At 46.4% G+C, this 17806-nt stretch overlaps 1 protein-coding gene across 1 annotated transcript; it reads right to left on the bottom strand.

Annotated features, from left to right (window-relative positions):
- Positions 1-8: 8 nt before the first annotated feature.
- MICOS10 (mitochondrial contact site and cristae organizing system subunit 10) lies at positions 9-16164 on the bottom strand. The gene is made up of 4 exons (XM_040084716.2): positions 16014-16164; positions 4570-4617; positions 3893-4002; positions 9-253 (listed from the first exon to the last, which is right to left on the bottom strand). Exons 1-4 carry the CDS (start codon positions 16078-16080, stop codon positions 245-247), a joined length of 234 nt encoding a protein of 77 aa, XP_039940650.1. The 5' UTR covers positions 16081-16164; the 3' UTR covers positions 9-244.
- Positions 16165-17806: the final 1642 nt, after the last annotated feature.

Raw genomic sequence — 17806 nt, 5'->3', positions numbered from 1 at the left:
ACACCAGAGAAAGACGTTTTTCTTTTATTTATTTCCCAGAAGAGCTCTTCCTTGCGCTTTTCAGACACGATACAAAACAAGCAACAGAACTTTGTTTCATAGACAGAAACAGTTTGTTGGAGTATAAAGAGTTACTGGTGATCGTTACTGAAGAATGTTGGCTTATTCCAGGGGCACTTCAGTATTCCTGAGGAATAATCATTGATTTCTCCTTCCTTCCCACTGGGATAGTCTTAGCCATTAGTCACTGTTCCTGTAAAGCAAGAAGGCTTATATTATTAAAAAGCCATTTGGGTTCCTTACATGGAAGGTGCTGCAGGATGTAAAGCAACTCATGGAGCTCTGTAACATTTCCAGAGGGTACGGGAACGTTTTCATCCTTTGCTAAAGCCAAGAGGTTGTATGTGGAGGAATTAAGCAGCTGTTTTCATGCCAGAAGCATGCCATGTTTTCATGCATAACCCTCCATTCTGATAAATTGGGTACTTTAAAAAAAACCACGTTATTGGTCAAGGTAACTATTCGTGGGCTGAAGAGAAATCAGACTGAGATCAAAGCCACAAAGAACAAGAGGAAAGAAAGGCTGCAGTTGCCTTCTTGTGTTCTTGCACATCAATATAAATCCACGTTCTTATCCAAGTGCAGGATTGTGAGGCTTGGGTGATAGTACAGGCTAAATAACCTGAAAAATAGGATATTTTCCATTTTGCAAGGAAATCCAGGCTGTGCAATTCACAGCCATAGCATTTTAAGTCTTGAAATAATTGTGACATGTTCATTTTAAATTCTGTTGAAGTCACAAGTGAAAGCCACTTGATCAAATTACTTAAAAAGCCCTCCGAATATTTTGACCACAAATTAGAACTCTTTAAGCGTTCTTTCAGTCCAGAAGAATGGCTCCTGCACTGGTTTCACGACGGAATTTCTAACCCAAAGGAGAGGCAGTGTGATGACCTAAGTTACAGCCACAACAGCTGCAAAGTCACTCTGACATCTCCTACTATTCAGTATCTTCAAGGTCCTCTGCCCTCCCTCTTTCTGACTCAGGACTCAGAATTAAGAACTTGATCCTGAAGAATCAACAATCCCAAGTGGGTACAGGCCTGAGTAACCTGGTCTGACCTCACAGCTGACCCCCATGACCTCCCTGAAGTCTTTTCCAACTCGAGTCCTCCTGTGATCCTGTGAACTTGACAGGCTCAGAAAACTAGAAATAATTTCAACCAAGTTAATCCGTGCTACATTTCCCTCTAATAAAGCTGATTTTCTTGAAGATTCTATCATTTTGACAAATTAGCATTTGAACAGAACTCAGTTTTGGAAAGGAAATCCTACAAAGTTTAGTTATAACAAATTTTCTAGGAAAAAAACAGATGAGTTCAATGCAACAATATTTTCCATGTTCCTAACCAAGAGAAATGAAATAATTTTGCTGTAATAACCCTGGAGCCGTTACCCATGACATGACATTTTGGAGGGAATTAATGACATTAACCATTAGATGGCTTCATCCCCATTTTCCCTCCCTCAGCCTCTCTGTGCCAGACAGAGCCATGGAGACAGTGCACTGGAAACTATTTGTCTTGTGCCATGCAGGCAGCTGAAGTGTCCTTCCAGTTACCTCATGCTCCCAAGGACCACCCTGCTCCAGATTAGTCCTTAATCCAAATAAAATCCCTTCCTAGGGTGAGTGGACACTGTTTTCTGCTGCCCAGCATCCCCAGGAACAAGCACCCTTGGATGAATGATGTTCTTTCAGAACATGTGAGCAGTGCATTCATCACTCACACGGAGCCACAGACGTGTCATTCCAGCTTGGAGACATAAACTGCAGGAACAACCTCAGGATGGTGTGGAGTACTAACACATTTTAAAGTTAACAAATCCGGCTGGAAGAGCCACAGGGAATTTTCATTTTGGTTCTGGGCAGTAGCTGGCAATGCTGATCAGCTGCATCCAAGTCGGTTTCTCTACGTCGCTCTCCAAAGATTTTATTTGTTGAGAATCTTGTTATTATTTCCCTTTAAAGGGCAGCTGGAGAGAATATTTGCAAACAGAAGGCTGGCAAAAGCTCATCTGCCAGTAAACCAGAGGAGGAACGGGCTGAACTTGCAGCTCTGCAACCCCTGCAGGCCTCCTGCACCAGGCAGAGCAGCGATACAGGAGGGATTTCTGCACTCTGTGCCCTGCATGAGAAGCTCCTGGCAGAATGTTTTACCTGGGGACTTTCTGAAGTGCTAAATAACTGTAAATATGTCTTAGTGGATGCCTCTCCACCAGTGCCAGTGCAATTATTTAACCAGGCCGTGGCTCTGAGTGTGGATCCAAAACACACACGCACGTTTCCTTTTGTTCCCAGATGCCACAAGTGCAAAATCACCATGAGAACAGCCCCAACCCTGACACAGGAAGAAATTAAGGAAATACTAATGGAGTCAGTTTGTGGACTGCTACAAACTGCAGCCAGTTTGTGACTGCACAAATGGTTCCTGCTGATTAATCTATTCTTAAAAATTTTACTTCAGCATGGTAAAATATTTCTAGATATTTTACTTCAGCGTTAATACTGAACTCATTGAAATTATCCTCTTCAAAACTGCTTACAGGGGACTTTTTTTTTTCAGATTAACTACATTACTATGCAGACAAACAAGCCACAAAACTTACAAGTGATCAGTGTTTTCATATTGAAAAAAAACCAAAAAAACAAAACCCAACAGAAGATCAAAGATCCACAGGCAGATCTACCTGATGTGCCTGAGGTGACTTGCAGTTTCCTCTCTTTTAAAGCCTGAAGAACCTTAATACTAGTTCAGTTTTTCTGCTTTTCTGACATGTATTTTTATTGTGTTTTCAGGCTGTGGGAAAAGCTACCAGCAGGATCTGTTAAACTAATTCCATGTATTCAGCCTAGTAAATTTACTGTTGACCACACCAGATATAAAGAGCAGGGGAACTTTCCAGCTTTGGCAACACCAGCTTCTTCCTACTAGCACTCCTTTGGGAAAGGCAGAGGAATATCCATGTAAATGGATAATCTGATTTATAAACAGTTACCAACCAGTGGCAGGTAGCATTGTGTGGTGTTTTTGCACAGCCTGGTTTTTGGTAGCAGGGGGCCACAGAGGTGGCTCCTGTGAGAAGCTGCTGGAAGCTCCCACTGTGTCCTGCAGAGTCAATCCCTGATGGCTCTGAGGATGGACACACTGCTGGCCAAGGCTGGGCCAGTTAGAGGTGATGGGAACGTCACTGAGATAACAGATCAAAGGAGTAAATCAAAACAAAGGTGCACAGCTTTTCCTCTAGTCAGGGAAGAGGAGGAGGTGAGAACATGTGAGGAAAACAACGTGGAGACACCAGGGGCAGTGGGGAAGGAGGGGCAGGAGGGGTGCAGGTGCCAGAGCTGAGATTCCTCTGCAGCTGTGGTGAGACCATGGTGAAACTGCTGAGACCCTGCAGCCCCTGGGGATCCACAGGGATGCAGAGATCCACCCACAGCCCCTGGGGATCCACAGGGATGCAGAGATCCACCCACAGCCCCTGGGGATCCACAGGGATGCAGAGATCCACCCACAGCCCCTGGGGATCCACAGGGGATGCAGAGATCCACCCACAGACCCTGGGGATCCACAGGGGATGCAGAGATCTATGCACAGCCCTTGGGGATCCACAGGGATGCAGAGATCCACCCACAGCCCCTGGGGATCCACAGGGGATCCAGAGATCCATGCACAGCCCCTGGGGATCCACAGGGGATGCAGAGATCCACCCACAGCCCTTATCTCAGCTCACAAACCCTTCATTATTTTTTTTCTCTCTCCTCTGCCCAGCTGTGGCAGCGGAGGGTAAGTGAGGTCATCAGTGTCAAACCACGAGACCCACTGATACTTACTTTTACAAATTTACCATGGAGAAGATACGGAGATTGGAAGTCGTGTTGACAATTGGAATAAGCCATTCCTAACCCCATCCCTGACCCAAACGCAATAGGCCATGTCTTTCCTGTGGAAGAGGTAAGCAGAGAGGAAAAAGTAAAGTCAAAGAAAGCTGTTTGTTATATATTGTTCTAAAAACACCAAGAAAGAACAAATTACTAGAAGATGCATTCTAGGCATTTTCAAGTTCTAAAATCCTCCACTACAGAAGAAGACTAACAGTAACACGTGTTTAGAATTTACCAGAGAGCAATCCCTGAATTCAAGGTATTCCTGAAAATGACTCTGTTTTAAAGCACAGCTGAAGAAGTAAGCTCAGTTTTAAAGCCCTGGCGAGGCTGGCACAAACTCATGAATAGACACAGGGCTCCAGTGATTTGGCTCAGGGTCTCCTGCCATCCCAGGATTGGAGCTGAGCACAGGAGGAGCTCAGGGAGGTGCCATGGATAACAACCTTGGTACACAACAGCTGGAAGTTTTGGGAGCTCCATTTCAATGGAAAAGACAGGACAAACCATGGAAGAATTGGTCTAACAAGCTGATTAACTTCTAAGTGCCTCGAAGACTTCTAACTGTACCCACAACAGATGGAAAGTGGGAAGCCAGGCAGTCAAGATTAAGGCAGTGTACTTACTTTTGAAGAAGATGACTGAGAAAACAATTCCTAATCCAAATCCAGCACCTGTAAGAAGAAATGCAGCAGCAGGTGAGGACAAAGATAAAGCAAAGTAATGGAAAATGATTTAGTTCTTTACAGTAATTCCTTATTCCAACTCAGGAATATCAGACTGTGACTATCCAACTACATTTTATTTCAGCACACCAAACCAGAGAGTTCTCACATAACAAACCTGAGAAAAACAATTCTTATTTTTGTAAGTAACTAACTGTAAGCAGCTAATTCAGATTAGAATCCCAACATATGTAATAAGTACATTATCAGAAATATCTGAGAAACAAACCAGACTCTCATCCCAGGGTAAGTTCCTGAATTTCTGTCACCATCTACAATGTGGAATTAAAATTTATTTGGCTCATTGTCAGCAAATGAGAAACACTTAAATGAAAACTTATTGTGTCCTTGAGCTTCAGATTCTGCAGATGAATATCTCATTGTATTTCATTTATCTCACTACTTTAACTGCTTCAATGTGTGTCCTGAGGGCAGCAGAACTTTGAAGCTTTGTGTTACCCTATACCTTACAAAGAAAGCTCCAGGCTGCTTATCTTTCACATCCACAACGTTCATTATGGAGCATATTTAAACACATTAGGAGTGAATGATTTTTCACATCCTTATATTATGCACAGAAATAACTGCAGCAGCTGAAACAAAATGATTCAGCACCACTAAAAAACTCGGCATATTTTAAAATCTTTTTTTTTTTTTGCTTTCCTTAGAAGGTGAGCTTATGATTTTGTGCAAGATGTCATGGTCTCAGGACCAAAAAAATACCACAGTGAAAACTTGCAGCCGAGTGGGCAAATTCTACCTTTAATTATGTCCACTGAAGAGAAGGATTTTAGATAAGGCATGGAAGTACAAAAGTTTGGAAAAAAGAAAAAAAAAAAAAAATCAGCCAAGCATATGCTCACTAAAAAAACCCAAACCAACAGCTTCAGGTCTATTCTGCAGCAAACACATCCTGTTATGGGTTTCAACTCACTCCTTTCAATACAAGAAATTAAATGCTATGAGTTTGTTAATTAAAATACACCTCTTTTTAGATTCCTAAACATGATCCTGTTGAATGCATTAGTAAGTGGGTTGAGTCCAGAACAATGCCAAGGAATCCTGTACCCTCGTGGCATATAGGATGATGTTTCTTTTTCTTTTTTTTTTTTTTTTTAAGTTTCCTTGAGCTCTTCAAAATTCTTTCCTTGTAAAAAGTACATTGGTAGTTTCTGTTGAAGAACAGATTACTCAAAAAATACTTGATATCCTCAGTACCTTAGGATGCACCACCTCGTACCTTAACAAAGCATCCCATATTTTTTGTTCATTATAAACCCCTGAATATTAGGACAGAGGTGAGCAAACACGATCTGAGCAACGCCCCTCACGTTCACTCTCTGTTAGGACTTTACTCTCTGTATTTACTGACAGCTGGGAACGAGAGTTGGTCTGAAAACCCTTTTCATTTTACTACAGATTTTCATCTGTGCCAGAGGTAACGACTTTACCAGCTCATTACAGCTTCGGAGTTGGCTTACAAAACACGCAGGAAGAGCTCTGACCGCCCGCCAAGCCATCCTGACATAACTCCCCCAGACGTTTTCGAGCCCGAGCGCTGTGTGGAAGGTCAGGTTTTCACTCTAATCATTTGCACAGCTAAGGGGAAGTCTCGGATCCTCAGATGTCTGCTCGGAGCGTCAGCGTTTCTGTGCCTTTCAGACAGCGAGAGAAGCTCCTTGGAGCAGCTCCTTCAGACCTGTGGCACTGAGCAGTGCTCACCAACAGCCTGGAAGAGACATCAGGGCTCCCTCAGAGGCACAGCTCACCCCTCTGATCCCCCCAGCCCCTTCCAACAGAGCCCCCCTGCTGTACCTTTGCTGGTGCTGGCTCTCCCCCAGTGTTTATGCCATTAAAGATAATTAGGATCTTCCAGAATCCATCCTGTTTGGCACCCTGGCCTGGCTCCAGTGCCAGCCCATTCCTACAACCCCTGGTAGAGCGGATTTGGGCTGTGGCACTCCAGGGCTGACCAGGACTTGCTGGGGGGATTCTTTCTGCTCAGACAGCACCAGGAGTGTCTGAAGCGCCCAGTTCAGCAGCCCTGCCACGAGGGAGAGATCCCAGTCCTACGCTTCCTGTCCCCGGGAAGATCCCCTCTGCCAATCCAAACAGCTTAGCTAATCAATGCGAAATGATCTGCAGGATGACAAATTCTGCATCGTCTCGATGCATAGCCTGGGCAGTTTCTAATGTCACCACACTTTCCATGTTACCAGTCAAACCCACATTCTTCTCACCAGCCTGGTGGTGAGCTGCTTCCTGTCTTAACACAACCCTGCACTAAGGAAGCAGCCCTAATTAATATAGTTTATTTCCATTTATTTCCAGAAATTATCATTATCTTGTACTCGCTTCACCTCCTTCACATGTTCTCTCACATTACAGCCCCTCTGTAGCTGCACTTAAAAGGTGAAAAATTTATTATTTACGTCAACTGCAATTCAGCCTAAGCCTAAAACACAAACTAGGCCTTCCCCCACACCAACACCACTGTTAAACAGATGTGGTCCAGCATGACTGACTTAGGAAAAACGACTCTGTCTTAAGAAAGCTTTTTCGGAAGCAGCTCATTTGAAGGGATTGTTCTTCTTCACGCAAATGCAATTTTTTGTGCAATTTTAAGGGCTATCATTGCACTTTATTCCAGCTGTAAGGAGTCTACAGTGACAGTGAGTACAAAAAACGATGGGAAGATAGCTAAAACCTTGCCTTAAGTCATGAAAATGCTACAGAGAAGTGAGGGAGGAGATCTGACAGCTAATGGGTTCTGGCCTTCTGTGCAAGAAAGCAACTTGAGGAACAAAGCCAAAAAAGTACCTGAGCTTTGCTCATCTCGTGGACAGCTTGGGTCACTCCTCTCCTGCCTGAGGCACAGACCACAGCCTGCGCTCAAAACCACTGTGATCACAAGGCCCTGTCCACTAGAAACAGCTCTGCCCCTCACATCAGCCACTGCATGTACAGCATTTGCTCTTTTCTACTTGCTTTGAACAGATAGAAGTTGATTTGAACTTAAAGCCAGAACCTTCAGCTACATTTAATTCCTTAGCCCGTCTGGTTAAGAACCTCTTTCTGCGGGAAGTTTGTCACCCATCTTCATTCCACTAGAAAGTATTTGTGGTTATGTGGTCATTTCCTGTGTCTCCAAGACCAAGGGGGAGCAAAACCATCTTGCCTCGGGAGCGAAGTAATGCATTTCACTTTAATTCTATATAAAGTTACAGCAGAGATAAACAATGGCAGAGCTGATGATGAGTTTTACAGGTTTAAGTTCTCACATGCTCCATTTCCTCTTAAAGAGGCAACACGTCGCTTCAAAGAGCCGCCCACCTGACCAGGGGACGCTCCAGCTGTTCCTCCTAAAGATCAGCACCTCTAGGCCAGGCTTTAACTTCATAACAATAAAACATGAAAGGTTTATCTTACAAGAAAAACAAACGAACATGGAAAAGCAAAGGGCTTGATCCACGCCAGGCACATTTTCCCTCCCTTTCTTGCATGACTGACTCTTTGGAGGAAAAGGCCACAGGAAAGAGTACAACCCATTTTTCACCTTCCTTGACAGTTTAAAATGTTTAACTAGAAAAACAGCCTCTTCCACCTCACATTCATCACTTCAGCCTAAACTCATTTACAGTGTCACCAGGGGACAGGACACTTGTGTGGACACCTCAGCCCTGATCCCCAGTACGCATCCCAGCCACACAGAGCGGCACAGCCGCACGGAATTGGCATTAAGCAGCAAGCCCAGGCGCCAAACCTTTTTCTTTCTACTTTTTTGGCTCTTACACCTTCCAAGAAAAACGTCCCGGTACCTCCAATCAATCTAACATGCGGGAGAGCACGCGCTGTATGCTCAACAGGACGTCATAAAAGTGTCTCGGAGAGAAACACAAATCTTCAGGATGGGCTCCTGCCCCATAAGAACATCTGGGAAAAGCTTTTTCTATCAATTTAATCAACAGTCGCTCCAACAGTGATAATACCCGGTTCTTTCCTAGGCTACCCAAGGAGCTACAGGCCGAGGCAGCTACTAACACAGCCACACCTAGATGTACTTTGCTTCAATAGCTTGAAACTTAAAATAGAAGGATTAAAATCTGCTCCCTGACATCTGGCAGATGTGTTGCTGTTACTATAGCAGCTGGAAGGTTTTCAATTACTTAATCCCAAAATGAAAACTATTCTTTTCCTTTGCCATTCCACACACACACTAATACAAAACTGAGAGCTTCAGCCTCCAATCCCACTCTGACAAGATACACAAAGAACTGCTTTGCAAAAATGTGGAGGGAAGCTGCCCTCATACACCAGGGCCTTCACAGGGCAGCACTTAGCACCAGTTAGAAATCCGAGACCATGAAATCACTTATTTACGGAGAGAATTAATTTTCAGCAGACTCTTTGCAAGGTCTTAGTGGCAGGAATCAGATTTTCTTCAAACACCAACTTTGAAGCTTTCATTCCCATCTCCCCTGTGGTGTGGATTGTTTGCAGAGCAGACAGAAAAATGAGCACAGACACTAGAAGAAAACACAGTGAAATTATATACCAAGTACTCAAGAAAGAAGCAGAAAAAAGAGAGTTTTGTTTTATACTAGCATCTGACTGCAGCAACAGAGAAAAACTGGAAGAACAAAATATTAATATCCAAATATCATTATGATCCAAAATCCGACATGCTTTCAGGGGCTGCTTTCACCCTTAAGCACTCAGGGTCAGGTCAAGTGCTGCTCAAAGGCAAACCCTGGGTAAATACCAGTGCTGCTGCAGAGGCACAGGCAGCAGCACAAAGGGCCCCTGATGTCCCAAGGAACCACGGTGACACCAGCCCAGAAACTTCATCCTCACTCCAGAGACCGGCGAACGAACTGTGAGACCTGAGAGCACAAACGTTTCCTCCCTCCTTAAAAAGGGAAGGGGAGAGGAGGGGAAGCTGCTCTGTGATGAGATAGTGGATCTTCCCTGTGAGGGTGGGGAGGCCCCGGCACAGATTTCCCAGAGCAGCTGTGGCTGCCCCTGGATCCCTGGCAGTGCCCAAGGCCAGGCTGGACAGGGCTTGGAACAGCCTGGAACAGTGGAAGGTGTCCCTGCCATGGCTGGGAGTGGAGCTGAATGAACTTTAATATTCCTCCCAACCCAAACCATTCTGGAATTCTATGATCAATGCTGCACAAAGCTTTCAGACAGATCAGGGCTGTGCCAGCTTTAGAAGCTCCTTTAGAAGTATAAGAAATCAGCAATATTCCCGTAACACCCCTCTGACAGGAAACTTTTCCTTGTCTTACTGCAATTACATGTTCTGCTAATAAAAACAGTAACATTGCTGAAAAGAAAGATTTAGCAGGAGTAAACACACCACGCTCAGCGCTTTTGAAGCCCAGCTATGAGGGTTGGCAATGCTGCTGCTTCACACCCACCCAGCACAGGCTGGCCAGTACTGACGTCTGCTGGCCCAGCTCAGAAACAGAGGCAACTGAGAGCAAGAAGAGTTTCAGGGGAACCTCACTGGTAGAGAATGAAGAGAAAAGGAGCCTGATGCTTCTCAAAACTCTCACTATGCATTTATTATCACCAAGGATGTGCCAGCAACCCTGAAAGGATTTTCTCAGAAAACTGTTTCTGATATAAAACAAAAAAATAACAACCAAGTCTTGTTCCCACCTACTGCTGTAACTTCTCAGGACCAAACTTGAGGATATCACTTGGCTACAGTTCCTTTCCCCTGGGCACTGCCACTGCATGCCACCTCCAAAAAAGGCAGAGCTGGCATCTCAGCAATGCACTAATGCAGAGGTTCAGGAAGTCAGGGCATTTTGGGCTCATTTCCTGTGAAATGAGCAGAGCTTAGGAGGACGGGAGTTTGCAAAGGCTGCAGATGGATTGTCACAGCTCTTCTCTCAGGTTTCTCTTGCTCTGAAGGCCACCAAGAGCAGGCTGGCACAGCTGGTGGGGCACACCCCAGCGGGGCACAGCTCTCTGACTCACCCAGAGTGCCAGCCAAGGGAACAGCAGGGCACAGTGCAGCTAGGAGAGACCTGGATTCCTGAAGAGTTTCCTGTCTCTTTCTTCCAACAGAAGATAATACCCCCAAATGGACGTTGTACTCAGTGCTCTGCTAACATCATAACTAAATATTGCTGTTAGATTTTGGACTAAAAGCCTGTTCTCAAAACAGCATTTGCCCACCTCTTCCAAAGAAAACATTTTTTGTTGTCTGCGCTGCCTCCCTGCACAGCTTGAGCCACGAGCAGTTCATATTTACACTACTTGGTCTGCTGCAAGACACAACTAGTAGAGCTGCATCTTCTGTACAACCAGGAAAAATAACTGCTTGGGGTTCCAACAAAGCTCACAACAATGTAGTTGTGAGCTCACGTAACATCCATGTTCTCCAGCACTAAAAACAAAACCCCAGAGGAGTTTGGAACAAGACTTCTAGCCTGGTAGCTAAGACTGGATGGCTGCGATACAACTGCCAAGCAAAAAACCACTTCAAAACAGGAATTTCAGGATTTTTGTATATTTAGACAAAGTTTAATCCAGTTTTCAGAAAGTGTAATCAAGTTTTATCATTATATAGACTGACTTTATCCTATTCATAACCATGTGAAGGATTATTTAAAAATACTGACATTGCAATCCATACAATGATTCTTTCTGAAATATCCAATCTGTGGAATGACACAAACAATACAATTTCAACCTCGCCATTAACAGAACAGCTATTCAAGCAGGGCAGATGATGAAAGGCAAAAGAAATCATGTTAAGCTGCAGGAGAATTCAAAGTGCCTTTTTCTCTTTAAAAAAATTCCTATTAAAAGGAAATTAGAATCGTTTTATTTTCAGATGTCAAAACAGAGGATTAGAGGAAAATGAAATCACTACACTGGGTTATTTACAAGCTTCCAGGCTGAAATCTGGTCAATCACAGACATACATCAAAACATTTCTCTCCTAAAAAAAAATTAACTTCAACACATCGACTTCACACACACACACACAACTCGAGAAGCAAACAGCTTCCTTGGATTACCTTCCACTATCAGGGAAATTGCCACGTTCAAGTCACTTAAAACAACAACAGCTTCAAAACAAACCAAGACGCGGGCACATAAACCTCCCTCTCTTCCACACATACTCTTTATTGCCTTTCTGGCCCCTGCAAACAGCACAAAACAATAATTTGTCCAAAATTACAGCCTTTCAGAAAAAAAAACAACACCTCTGTCAATCTTTTGTGAGTAATTGTCTTTCCAAATAAACAGCCATGAACTATCAATTAGTTAAACAAACAAACCGAGCCTTTGAACAGGGTTTGGAGCTTGCAGGGTGGAGGAAGACCACAACAGTGTTTACTTCATCACTGCTCCTCTGCAGAGCTGCACTGATGGAAAGGAAGAAATGGCTGTGAAGGCTGGGGAGGACACAGGAGCTCAGGAAGGTTTGCAGGCTGGGAAGGAGAAGAAAGCCACGCTAGTTCAAGTCTCAGTTCCCACACTCCAAACAAACAAGTATTCCGTAAGAAAGTAACAAGTAGCTTTTCTGCATGAAAATCAGTATCAGAATGAAAAAAAAAAAAGGAACAGGAGGTTATAAATGACTGCCTGGGTGAAAAGCCCTGAGGACGGTGCGAAGCAGGAGCTGGATTGTCCATCAGAAACCCCCATGTCAGCTAAGAAAGCACAACCCAGTCCCCTGCACACACACACTCCGCTCACAACTACATCTGGAATGGAAGAGGAACAAAACCACCTGGATACAGCCTCATCATTAGCAAAACAAATAAATATTATCCTAATAAAAATGAGGTGACCACAAGCTCCATTTAACAATGGCTCAATGTTCCACGCAGGCATAAAAAGATTTACTCACTCTTTGAAATTAAATACTGTCCTGACAACGCCTGACAACATCCTCTGTTTGGAACTAACAGGAAAAAGTTAACACTAAATTACAAGATCCACACAGGTAGTGACCAAGAGCTCGAAAACATAATACTGCATTTCAAAAGATGCAGCGCAAGATAAATATTTATTTTGGAAGTTTTAGTGGCAGGAGATCAAGTTTTTTTTCAGGAGCTTGGCCTCCAACTAAAACAGTATTGCACAACTACAAACAGAGAGCTAAGAACAAACCCCGACTTACACAGCATAGTGGGAATCCTGATGTGCTGAGGACAGGCTGCACAGCCCCGGCTGGAATTTAAACCACATTTTTGCTAATAAAGCCAGGCTGAGAGCTCTACCTCCCCTTCTCCCCCTTTTCTGTTTCCCATGTCCCACCAGCCCTCAAACTAATCCACAGGAGTTATCTGTCCACAGTTCTCACAGACACTGGGAAATGTCGCGCATGCAAGGCTCCAGATTTCAGTGTTTTCCTTTATTTAGAGAGTCTGGAATGGGAAAACACTGGGCTAATCACAATGTTTGTTTTTCCCCAGCCATTGGCTGGGAAGATCTCCCAGGCTGTAGCCCTCGGGAAGGATGTAAAGGAGCATTTGGGAAGGAAATTGCGGCCACCAAAGGGAAAAGTCTGACAAAAAAAATATATTTACCAAATCCTGTATCCCATGTAACAACTAAATCCTCAAGTAAAAAAGTTTATTTTCTTTCCAGTACAACAACCACCCTTGATAATTTATTGGAAACTCCAGCAAATTTTGCAGTAATTTTACAAAACCAATCAACACAACCACTGACGGTTTTAATGCCCCTGCAGAGAAAACAATCATTCCCACTGGGATACCACAGAAAAATTTGTGTTGTCAGCACACAGTTCATGCAGGAGGTTGTTGCCAGCACAAATGCTTCAGTTACTGATCAACTGCAAAAGCACACAAACCAGAAAAGTGCCCTCACACAAGAAGAGAAACGTGTCTGAGCCCATCCCACTGCGTTTGGTGCGAAGATAAAGAGATGCACATGTGACATTTTTGGGCAGCCTAACAAAACCAGGAATTTAACTGAGATCTCTACTCAGATCCTCCTGAAGCCAACCCTGGAATTCCTGGGACCGGAACACCCGTGCACAAGGCAAAGCAGGCTCTCTTTCCTCTGTTGTCACTTCAGGATGGAAGAAAACACTGAGTCAAAACGAAATGCCTACTGCAGGGTCAGGAGTGCAGGCGGCAGACACCGAGCGAAGCGGTGCAGACGCACACGAAGGACAGGGCTGTCCAGAGGGACCTGGGCCAGCTCCAGGAGTGCCCCACAGGAATCCCATGAGGTTTAACAAGAGCAGGTGCCGGCGCTGCACACGGGTCAGGACAACCCCAGGATCGATCCGGACTGAGGGACGAAGAGATGGGGAGCAGCCCTAGAGAGGAGGACCTGGGGGTGCTGCTGGGTGAGAGCCGCACAAGACCTAGCCCAGAAACTCCCCCTGCCCTGGGCTGAGCTCCCAGCGTGGGGATTCTGCCCCTCTCAGGTGAGGCCCCACCTGCAGAGCTGCCTCCAGCCCTGGAGCCCAGCACAGGGAGGATGTGGAGCTGCTGGAGAGAGTCCAGGGGAGGCTCCAGGATGAGCAGAGGGATGGAGCAGCTCTGCTGGGAGGAAAGGCTGAGAGAATTGGGATTGTTCAGCCTGGAAAAAAAGAAGGTTTTGGGGTGACCTCATTGCAGCCTTCCAGTACCTGAAGGGAGCTGACAGGGAAGAGGGAAAGAAACTGCAAAGGCCTGGAGAGACAGGACATGGGGGAACAGTTTCCCAATGACAGAGGTAGGGTATGGCTGGATAATGGGAAAAAGTTCTTCCCTGTGAGGGTGACGAGGTCCTGCCACAGATTTCCCAGAGCAACCCTTCAGCTGCCCCTGGATCCCTGGAAGTGTCCAAGGCCAGGCTGGACAGGACTTGGAGCTCCCTGGGATAGTGGAAGGTGTCCCTGCCCATGGCAGGGGGTGGGATGAGATGAGTTTTGAGGTCCCTCCCAGCACAAACGAGCCTGAGATTCTGTGGAATCAACCCTGGATCCACTTCTTTCAGCCTCCACGACAGAGGATGTACAGGATTCTGACATGTACAGCTGCAGTGGAACAAGTTCTTGTTTATAATTTGGCATACTTAATATTTTATGATAAAGCAACCAATGCTATGGAAACATAAACATGTGCAGATATGTTTGTCAGACAAACCTGAATAGAATTTCTTAAGGAAAAACACTGCTCTGGAGCACTTGACACTTTTCAAAGGTCTGTTATAAACAATGGAAGTTTCAGTTTACTTAGAATTATTAAACATCTTTTCTAATGGAAAAGTATTAGGCAACTAAAACCCCCAAGTTCCTCATCAGCTTTCAAGCACAAGGCCACTGCAGCAACAAGAAATAAACATTCACATTTCCCAGATATTACTTATGGTTCTAAAAGAGACATCTGCACCAACGTGGAGGGAATATCTTTTGGGTCAGACACTGCATTTCTTGCTCTATACATTGCATTTGAAGATTTGAGTCCATAAACACATTTTGTGAAGCCACAAGCTCCGCCAGGTGTCATTTTGCAGCTGGACACAAGGCGAGCACCCCACAGCCGCCACCACACCTAAAACTCACAGTACTCAGGGAAACCTCGTGAACGAACCTCAGAAAACTCGGGCATGTGCATAACTCTCACTTTAAGAGCAAATAAATACGGGAAAAAAACCCACAACTGTTCCACGACTTTACGAAAAGGCAGAACGACAGGGCTGGGACACGGACGGCGCTTCTCAATGTCACACTCCACACGCTGTACCGAGTGACACGTGCCAAAGCCCTCAGCGTGTCACGCTGCCTCTTGCTTTTAATAAACGCGGTCCCCCTCGCACACAGTGATGCGAAGAGCCCTGCACAGGCTGGTTTCAAACCCACCGTTGCAGCAAAGCAAAGAGGTCGCGGCACGCCAGGAGCCGGTCGTGCCTGCCCGCCGCTCATTCATTCCGGCCGGGAGGCCTCCCAGATCTCCTACGGAACCCCGATTTCCCACGGAAACCTCTTACCTTCAACACAGGGAGTAACCAGAAGTCAAACACGCCCGGACCGCGGTAAGCCGGGGCCGGGCCGGGGCGCAGAGCTGGGAGCGGGCCCGGCGGGGGTCCGAGCCTGCGGCCAAGGTCACCTTGCCAGGCCCGAGGCTGCCGGCTCTACCCGACGCCGGGGGCAGCGATGAGGGCGGATCCTCCGGACACCCTGAGCCCCTCCCGGGCTCACAACCGTTCCGAGGCGAACCTGGGGCGGCGGGGGACAGTTGGCCCCGCGCGGCGGGGACAGGCCGGCGGCCGCTCTCCCAGGTTCGGGGAGTCCGGGGGACCACCACCGCTCTTCCCCGGGCCCTCCCGCTCCGCCGTGCCCGTGCCGCCCTTACCCAGCTTGACGGCGGAGTCCGCCACACACCGGTCCCACTTCCTGCCCAGGTCGCCCTCCGACGCCATCTTGCCCGTCCCCTCACCTCCTCCCCCGCGCAACTCTCGCGAGACCTCGTGCTCCACCTATCGCCCGCGCCGGCAGATCTCGCGAGATTTCGTCACCGTTGCCATGGTAACCGACTGGAGGGCGTCATGGCTGCCGCGCCCGACCTTGGGCCGGGCCCAAAATCCCCTTTTTCCCCGTAGGAACCGGCCCAGAACGCCGTTTCCCCCCCGTAAGACCGGGCTCACCACGTCCCCAGTCCGTCCCGAGCTCCATCTCTCCGTCTAGAGCTCCCGCTGTGTCCTTGTTAGCCCTCGTCTCCCTCAGCCTATGGCAGCATCCCTACCTCCTCGCAGGCGCCTGTGTTGGGCCCGCGCCCGCCGCGCCCCTGCCCGCAGGGCTCTCGCCTCAGCCATGGTAAGAGCCGAGCTGTGCTGCAGGGCCAAGCTTCTCACTGCAGCCTTGGGAACATCACCGGACACACACTGCCGTGTGGGTTTTCCCTGGCGATGCTCCTACATCCTACACAGCTCCTGCATCACCTCAGCAGGAGCAAGAAGGTTCCGTGAGGGTGGCGGAGCACTGGAACAGGTTCCCAGGAAGGGCGCGGATTCTCCCTCGCTGGAGACATTCCGAACCCACCTGGACGCATTCCTGCGTCACCTGCTCCAGGTGTCCCTGTCTTGGCAGGGAGGTTGAAAGGAATGATCTCCAGAAATCCCTTCCAACCCTAATAATTCTGTCATTTCTGCTGTCTGGCCTCAGCTGCTCTTCAGAGCCTGAAATGAGATACAGGTGTGTGACAGCTGTTGTCAATCCCTATCAATATCCAGGAAGCGCTTCATTTTAAGAGCAACCTGGGCCCCCCACGTTCCCGTTTATTTGACAAAAGGAGCTGAATAGTGTCAGCAAGATCATTCTGTCACATTCAAGGAGTTATTCCACACAATGGGGTGATAATGAGAACCACAGAATTGCAGAATGGTTTGGGTTGGGAGGAATATCAAAGTTCATTCAGTTCCACTCCCTGCCGTGGGCAGGGACATCTTCCACTGTCCCAGGTCTGTTCCAAGCCCCATCCAGCCTGGCCTTGGGCACTGCCAGGGATCCAGGGGCAGCCAAAGCTGCTCTGGGCACCCTGTACCAGGGCCTGCCCACCCTCACTGGGGAGAATTTCACCCTTGTAATATATATATATATATATATATATATATTTCCTAATTTTAGAGGAAGAGGTTGTGGGAATGGTTCCCACTGACTTCTGGGGCTTAAGCCCATCCTGCAGTGGAGCCAGCAACATAACTGTGAATGTCTTCAAACCTACTATAACGAATCTGGTGTTGCAAATGGTGTGTAGGCTGCCTGGAAGGCATTCTCTGGAAGCCTTGTGAAAAAAACCTCAGGGTGTTTGTCAAGTGCTGATGTCCCCATTCACACTGTGAGGCAATTTTTAGCTGTGATTACTTGTGATTTCTTCAAGTTCTGGCAGTTTTCTTTATCAAGGTGGAGGAGGCTCTGCTGCTTCATAAAATTAGAAATTATTTCACAAGTCAATTGCAGATTAAAGCCACAAACAGAAGTGAAAAATTCTTGAAGCTGGCAGAAACTTCATTAAGTTATCATTGGTTTAGGTATTTGATTTATCTTAAAAGTACAACTGGTTCTGATCTAGAGTCACGATGAAGATTTTCACTTTTAATTGGTTTGGTTCAGCTCCTTCAACTATCACAGAACAACCATAATTCACCA

This window comes from Hirundo rustica, chromosome 22, assembly GCF_015227805.2.
Source record: "Hirundo rustica isolate bHirRus1 chromosome 22, bHirRus1.pri.v3, whole genome shotgun sequence".
Lineage (NCBI taxonomy): Eukaryota > Metazoa > Chordata > Aves > Passeriformes > Hirundinidae > Hirundo > Hirundo rustica.
This window is presented reverse-complemented; position numbering and strand designations above follow the sequence as displayed.

Coding starts and splice junctions, on each gene's coding strand:
- MICOS10 (XM_040084716.2), bottom strand. CDS start 16,080: ATGGCGTCGGAGGGCGACCTGGGCAGGAAGTGGGACCGGTGTGTGGCG. Junction 4,618..16,013: donor GGACTCCGCCGTCAAGCTGG/GTAAGGGCGGCA, acceptor TTCTTCTTACAG/GTGCTGGATTTGGATTAGGA. Junction 4,003..4,569: donor CTCAGTCATCTTCTTCAAAA/GTAAGTACACTG, acceptor CCTCTTCCACAG/GAAAGACATGGCCTATTGCG.